The following is a 7,454-nucleotide window of genomic DNA, read 5'->3' on the forward strand; positions in this document are numbered from 1 at the left end:
TTGGTGTCGTCCAGGTGAGCCCTGCTACTGAACATCCTGAATCATGCAGTAACGACGCGATTGATACAGTCAGGCTCCCTGGTCCGAATGACTATCTTTCCCTTCGGGTGACGTAACAGAATGCATGGCCCTGGCCATACATTCAGCCACGTCAGGACAGGTTCATCCCCTTATAATCCTCAAGGTCATCAAGATAAATCTTGTCTCTGTCGGCCCAAACGACCGCATGACACTGATCGATTGGTGCCGATCGTCCATCCCATATATGACGCACCTTCTTCATGTCCTCAGACCGATCGTCCCCGCTCTATGTGAGTCCCTTGTACCTCCCAGATAGGTCCCTAAGGAAACGAGAGAGAAAGCCTGGGATCAATTGGACAGCACAACGGTACCCTGAAGACTCCGTGAAATTTTTTTGCTCACTTCATGACAGGAATGATATAACTCCACTTACCTCCCCCTTGTGTTATCATTGCAGACTCTCTGACGTTCGCTACAACTTAAGATGCCAGGGAGAGCCAACTGAGGGGGACGAGCGCGAGGAACAAAAGCACTTGAGCCGACATCGCCCCATCAAGAGAGTCGGACTTTTTCGCCGGCGTCTGCCGGCAGTCTGCAAGCGGACGATTTTGACTCACTCGACTCTTCTTCCACTATTCCTCCCACTCGTTCTATGTTGTCGACAGAAATCACTGCTTTCATAACTGCTAAGCTCGCCGAACGCATCTACAGCAGGCCAGTCGCGCTCGTACTCAGCCCAACATGAACCGCAGGAAGAAGGGAGGCAACAACAACAGCCTCAAACCCCCTGCCCAGGCCAAGCCTCCTGCGCCCTCTGTAACAACCTCCACGATGACCCCCGCAACAGTCCCTGCGATGCCCATGAGAGTCTCCCCACCTCTCAAGGCGACGACTGCGCCTCCTCAGAATGTCCCCCCGCCGAAGCCCGCTCACGCCGCACAGAAGGTGGCGCAACAGCCGCCCAAACTTTCTGCGTCCCCTCCGAAACTGCCCGTGCCCACCATGCCTCCTACGAGGACGGCGATCCCAGCCCCCAGACCAGGGCCCTCACAGAAGCGTGTGCTCACGCGTTCCGATAGGGTGCGTGTGGTCTGGATGCAGTTCGACGAGACGTGGGTCGCGCCCCAGCAAGCCACGGTGGCGCAGCAGCTCGAGCAGCTGCTCGCTGTCGCCGAGAAGAACAGCCGCGTCAAAGGCAAGGCGCTCGAGCAGAGCAAAGACCAGATCGTCAACTCCATGCGGCGCGAGTTCGCGATGGCTGCGCGCGCTGAGTGGGAGCGACGACTGGAGAAGGAGGGCCTCCAGGCGGAGGACTGGGCAGATATGACCCCGGAAGAGATGGCTGCCGTCGAGCAGGTTCTGTCGTGCGACGATGTCGGTGACGGGCCTGCTGTGTCGACGATCCCTTCACCACACGAACGAGCAGTCCCGATTGTCGCGGCGAGGACGCATGTGGACGTCCCTCACCCGATAGCGTCGCATCCCATGACTAGTCGCACGACGCAGACCCCTCCGCCAGCTGCGTCTCAGAAGGCGACACAAGCTCAGCCGCCCCCTTCCGCACAGAAGGGCAGCCAGGGCCAGCCTGCGTGGTCGGCATGGGCAGCAGGTCCCCGACATACCTCTGTTACAGAAGTGCCCGAGGAGCCACCGGTATGTGATCTCGCGAGTGGCCACCGATCGCGCTGTCTCATTGATATATGCTGCGTAGAAGACTACTTCTGCCTGGAGCGCACGACCCAATGCACCGATCATCGAGGACGTCCGCGTGTCACCTAAGCCGGTCCCTGCTCCACAGCCGCCTCAGGCTTCTCAACCCGCACCTCGTCCTGCGCAGCCAGCTGTCCAGGCTGAACCTACTGTGACTTCTGCCGCCCCTGCACACGGCCTGCTCGCCTACCCCGTTCCTATCTCCCTTGCGATGGTGCCGCTCGATAGCGCAGCGACTTCCGATGCCAAGTTCGTACAGCTCGTGGACAACGCCTACGTCAACTCGATCAAGGACTTCCACGACAAGGCTGCCACCGTCGACGCTGAGCTGGCGCGCGAGCTCCGCAAGCCCATGTCCCCCGCGGAGCGCGAGTGGACTATCCGCGCGCACATGATGACGATGGAGCAGATTGCGCGGACGATCGTCGAGAATCGGGACACCATCATTGAGAAGGAACGGCGCAAGCGGGGATACGGCGGCGATGGTGGCGCGCCGCCGCAGCCACCGCCTTCTGCTCCGAAGTCGCAGACGATATTATCTCAGCCTCCTGGCGCGTTCCCTGATGACGGCATCCACGTCTCTCCCGTCCCTGAGCCCGAGGAGGAGGCCGAGATCGAGCGCGAGCCTGAGCCGGATGTTGATGAAGTCATTGAGATCCCGCTCAAGGGCAAGGCGGCCAAGAAGAAGGGCAAGAAGGCTGCGACTAATGGCCGGTCCACCCCGACACCATCAGCGCCTCCCTCTGCAAAGCCTGCTGCCTCTGCCATGAAGTCTGCGCCCGTCGTTGAGAAGCCCGTGCCTGTCGTTGAGAAGAAGCCCGTTGCATCTGGATGGGGCGCGAAGGTCACGGCCCCGCTTCGTTCTGCATCCCCTGCTCCGCCTGTAGTACCTCCTGCAACCCTCGCTCCCATCAACACGAGACTCGCTCCTACTCCTTCTCCTAACGGTCGTGGCACCCCCGTCCCTCCCGGCATGTCTCCCTGGGAAGTTGCGAAGGCCAAAGCTGCAGGCACGCTGAAGCCCGTTGAGCCTCAGGCAAAACCTCCGTCTACTCCGAACGGGATGTGGGCCCCTCCTGTCGCTCGTGCGCCCAGCAACAAAAATCAATACGCGCCGACACGTCCCTCCCGCCTTGCGCATGTCACGGAGCCCGAGTCGCCAGAACCGCCATCGCCCCCTCCGATGGTTGAGCCCACAGGCAAAGACTACGTTGCGTGGTTCGCCGGCTCGTCGTCCGAGGATGAGGCGGGTCTCAGCGAAGACGAGGCCGACGATGACGACGACGATCACGACAGCGGCGCGCAGGCAGGCCCAGGCGGATTCGGCGGCATCCTCGGGGCCCTCGCCGGTGCGTCGCCTTGGGCTCTCTTCGGCTCGGAGAGTGCCCCGCCGCAAAAGGAGCGCGGCCGTTCTGCCCACCCTGACCGCGGGCGCGCCGCCGCTGCCACCCCTACCCCGGCCATGGCCGCCGCGGGGCGATCCGGCGGGGACTTAGGCATGGGCATGGGTGCCGGTATGAGCGGTGGTTGGGCGCAGTGGGGCGCGGACCCAAGGGCGGGATCTGGAGGCTATGGCGCTGGACCGTCTGGCTTTGGTGCTGGGTCTGCTGGCTTCGATGCTGGCTTCAGCGGGCCTGCTGGTCTTGACTCTGGTTTTGGGGGGTCTGCTAGGGGCACGGCCGGACGTCAGTGGCAGAGGAAAGAGGAAGACAGTCTCGAGGACATGCTCGAGCTCGCGTCCAGGTCTTTGGACCACGCCACTGGCGGGCAAGGCAAGGGCCTCGAGGAGGCGATGGCGATGTTCGTCACGGCACAGAAGGCGCGCGAGACGCTTGCTACGCCCGTTGGCGGGCGCAGCGCGAACCCGTGGGGCCGGCGATGAGTCCATCGTCACCAACACACAAAAACGAAACCAAAAGTAAACGCGGCTGGAGGAGTGTGGCTGCGATGGGGGGGGGGAGAACGTCACGACCCGTTACGAAGGCTGCTGAGCGGCGACGATCTCGTGGTTTCCCAGTGTTATTCGTTGCTTTTCGGCTGCTGTTGGGCTATGATAGATGCGCTTGCTGGTGTATATCTTGCTGCCTCTGCTTGCTTTCTTTTTTATTGCTCGACTCACAGATGTATCTCTGTTCCTCCGTCTCTCGATCTCCGTCTAGTCTCGTACATTATTCCCTTTTCATCTGTCTCTCTTGTCTATCCGTTGTCGCTGGGCCTCCTTCATCGACCTTTCTACCACGTTCCTATACCCCTAACGTTATGTATTTATAATGCTTTCCTAGATGTCGCTACATTACTTGTACACTGCTGGCATACCTGGAGGACTCTCCTGTTTCGTTTTGCTGTCTGCTTTCAGTCATTCCGTGACGACCACGCTATAAAATGTATATAGCTACGATTATTTCTATGCTGCCTTTCATTGTATCCCAACATCGTTGACTGACTCCTCAATATCACGCATGGACACTCAACCAAGCCTGTGGCCTAATACTACACCTTCCATTCTAGGTTCAGATCAAGACACGTAAGTGCTCCAGTATATGGCACAATTGTGTGGTTTGGTTGACGATCTCTGCAGCAAACCTCCTTTCAAACAAGCTCATCCCGCTGATAAATCACCGCACCTCGTGCCCCCTACCACGGTTCGCAAGGAGTCTTCCCCGCTTCAGTCCGTCTTCTTGAAAACTGCACGTCAGCCGCCGCCCAGGATGCTCTGGGTCGTGCTGCAGCGCCGCCCGTAGATGCCAGAACCTGTCGTTTCTGCGGGCTGCGGTGCGGACATGGACGTCCTCGTGTCTCTACTGATGCCGCGATGAAGCCGTTCGCTTGTTCCTCATCGGGCAGCGGTCAACCACTGGCGTCTATTACGAATGCTTCGCAAACGCTGCAGAGTGTCAGCCAACGTACCCTCGGCCTGTCCTTGAGGCCTGTTGAGCGACGGCATGCCCCACAGAAGTGGAGCCCGGTATCCAAGTGATCGCATGCCGCTGAATAGCCGCCTGGCGTTGAACGTGAGTTACATATGCGTAAGGTTCATTTAGGCTCGTCCCTACTTTTTCTTATTCCCTTCGTAGGGATCTACTACTAGTGGCTCAGCGACTGCTCCCAAGCACCTTCCAGGGTTTTGTTGACTGACTACATCCGCTTGTGAGTACCGCCAAATAAGCACCGCTGGGTCCCCGGGCGCAACACCTACTCACCGGAGTGCCATCGGCTGCTATCGACCACCCGACTGGTGTATGGTATTGATGATTTTGCCAGCGTTCAGGTTACCATGGTGGTCGAACTTAAAAGCATAGACCCTTGACAAGCGCGATTTCGTCTAGGTAACGCGCGCCGCTGCACTCAGATGGACGATGCAATGACCTATAGAACATATTCAGACATTGTCCCTGGTCACTCCAGACGAACCCACGCTTGGCATCTTCGGCTCATCGAACGAGCTTGAGTATCGGCTGGGACAGAGTTGCGGGTGATATATGATCGTGAGCCGCGTTTCACCGATTGCTATCAGAAGTCCTGCAATCATAGTTCTAAGTCCCGTATCTTCTTCGTATGTATCTTGTCTGACGGAGCGACTCTCGCGCGCGTATACTCGCCAGTCAGTGTCGGTGCACCTGATGATACGGGCGTGCACCCGTAGGACGCTTGGGGCTCATAGTACGTCACTATAAATCTCCTCCCACCGGCCATCACGAACTTACGGATCTCAAGCCGTAAGACAGTAATGTGACCATCTACGGTAAGCTCCAGGCTGAGCTTACTCAAATACAACTCTGTCCCGCGAAGCTTGCGCGCGCGATCCCCGCCGGCTCTCTTCGTCTACCATATCATCTCTCACCTCTGTATCGGGGATGCTCCAGTAGGCTCTGGACAGCGACCCCCATCTTCTCGGCCTCGTGTTCGCGCTTTTCTCTGCGGTACGGTCCGATAGTATTGACGCTCTGTTTAATCGCCGCCAATCACGTAAGTGCACAGTACTGAGAGCAACATAGACAATGGTCCAGCGAAGCGCTCTGCGCTGATGCATGAACGGCCGTCCCACGCATGCACCCTCCTCTCCTAATGAGCGGCCAAGGAGGTACGTACAAATTACGATGGGCTCTCGTTTGAGTCAAAACGCTGCGCATGAGGGTACGGACTAAACGTGGACCGGATTCCGTCGGACGACTCGGTGAGAATTGTCTGCGCATGCGACTTGTCGCGGGAAAATGCCGAGAACATACATTATTGCAGCCATCGACGACCTTCAATGCGATGTGCAGCAAGGTCGCTTTCATCGGAAGGGCGGATTTCGTTTGTCCGAAAGGCTATACTACAACCTTCCCAGGACTTTCCCGGCAGCTTGGAGTGGATCGACATGCCGCTGCGCCAATTCCCAGTGCAACCTCCCCAGAGTGGGCTGCATGAGCGGCTCTAAATGACAGGACGGTGCTGCATATGCAAGAGAAGGCATCTACCTTCTCTTCCTCCTATGACGTGGCCATTCGCAGTCCTGGACCCTGCCTGAGCCGCAGGAAGCGATGCATGGGAACGTTCTGGTGAGAAAATAGGTGCTCGAGAAGCTGGTATCGGGGAGTTGCATTATTACTTGACAGTCACTCCGTCCGCGAGCACCATGCTACTAGAGGTGACGAGACTTGGAGGTGCCAAGAATATGTTTTGCGGACATAGGGGACACCTAGCACATGTTGCAGCGCGAGTCGGGCGTAAAGCGGCGCAAAAAGTGGTATCATATGTAGGACTATTGTATTGCACTTGTAGTTGAGGGTGACCTTTACGCGGGACAACGCGAAAATGGATCACGACAAGGCTGCTAGCAGACTGTCCAGTCAACTTGGCTCGCGCTCGAGAGTAGTGTTGCCGCCAATTCGAGCCAGCCAAGCCAAGCCGGTGGAGCTTGATCAAGTGGGGCAAGCCAGCCGGATCCAGCCGAGCCGGCATCCAGCTGATTCGTAGCCAGCTGCCCAGCTCGCACCCAGCTCCAGCTTGATGGGCTGACCGGCTGGCAAGCTACGCGCCTTATATGGTACTCAGATGCGCGCAGCTTCGACTGTGAGCGTATGGAAAGAGACGGGCTATATATACATTACGAGTTATGTACAGAACGACTGCTACTGGTGAGGAAATTGCGCAGAAGACGATACAAGAGTCACATCTCGCCTTCTGTGTCAAGATCATCTAAGGTGAGCTCCTCGACGCGGGTAACAACGTTCCCCACGAGGTCCAGACGCTCCTGCTTGTACCGGAACCTCAAGACTTGAAGGGCCTCCATGAGTACTCGGACTCCATCTCCTCGCGAAATAAGGGTGAAACCGTCGTCATCACGGCCGGTAAGTGGATGGGAGTTTGTCAGGTGGATGGCTCAAAAACGCGTGAACCTGTCTACGAAAACACATAATCTGGCTATAGATACATTGCAAAGTATGAGTAGATATGGTTGGCTCTTGCTATGGCGAGGAAGGGGATAACGCGATGTGAGGAGGGGGTAAGATGAAAAGCGATATGGAGCGTTCAGTATCAGATGTCGAGCGCTTCGTGGGTAGGTCTTTCCATTACCGGCAATCCATCACGAAATGGTGTCATCACGACCAGCCAGCTGGGCAGTCTCCGACCATTCCGCTTGGCTCCAGCTTATTGCGAGCTGGAGCGGTATCCACGTCAGCTTGATCCGCCCAGCCGGGGCCAAGCTGCGTGATTTTCGAGCCAAGTCAAGCCAGCCG

At 57.7% G+C, this 7,454-nt stretch overlaps 1 protein-coding gene across 1 annotated transcript; it reads left to right on the forward strand.

Moving 5' to 3' along the window:
* Positions 1-762: 762 nt before the first annotated feature.
* DICSQDRAFT_182212 (uncharacterized protein) lies at positions 763-4,159 on the forward strand (the record flags this gene model as incomplete). The annotated part of the gene is made up of 2 exons (XM_007368209.1): positions 763-1,674; positions 1,733-4,159. The coding sequence occupies 2 exons, from the start codon at positions 763-765 to the stop codon at positions 3,611-3,613; spliced, it is 2,793 nt and encodes a 930-aa protein (XP_007368271.1). The 3' UTR covers positions 3,614-4,159.
* Positions 4,160-7,454: the final 3,295 nt, after the last annotated feature.

Source organism: Dichomitus squalens (assembly GCF_000275845.1).
Source record: "Dichomitus squalens LYAD-421 SS1 unplaced genomic scaffold DICSQscaffold_33, whole genome shotgun sequence".
Taxonomy (NCBI): domain Eukaryota; kingdom Fungi; phylum Basidiomycota; class Agaricomycetes; order Polyporales; family Polyporaceae; genus Dichomitus; species Dichomitus squalens.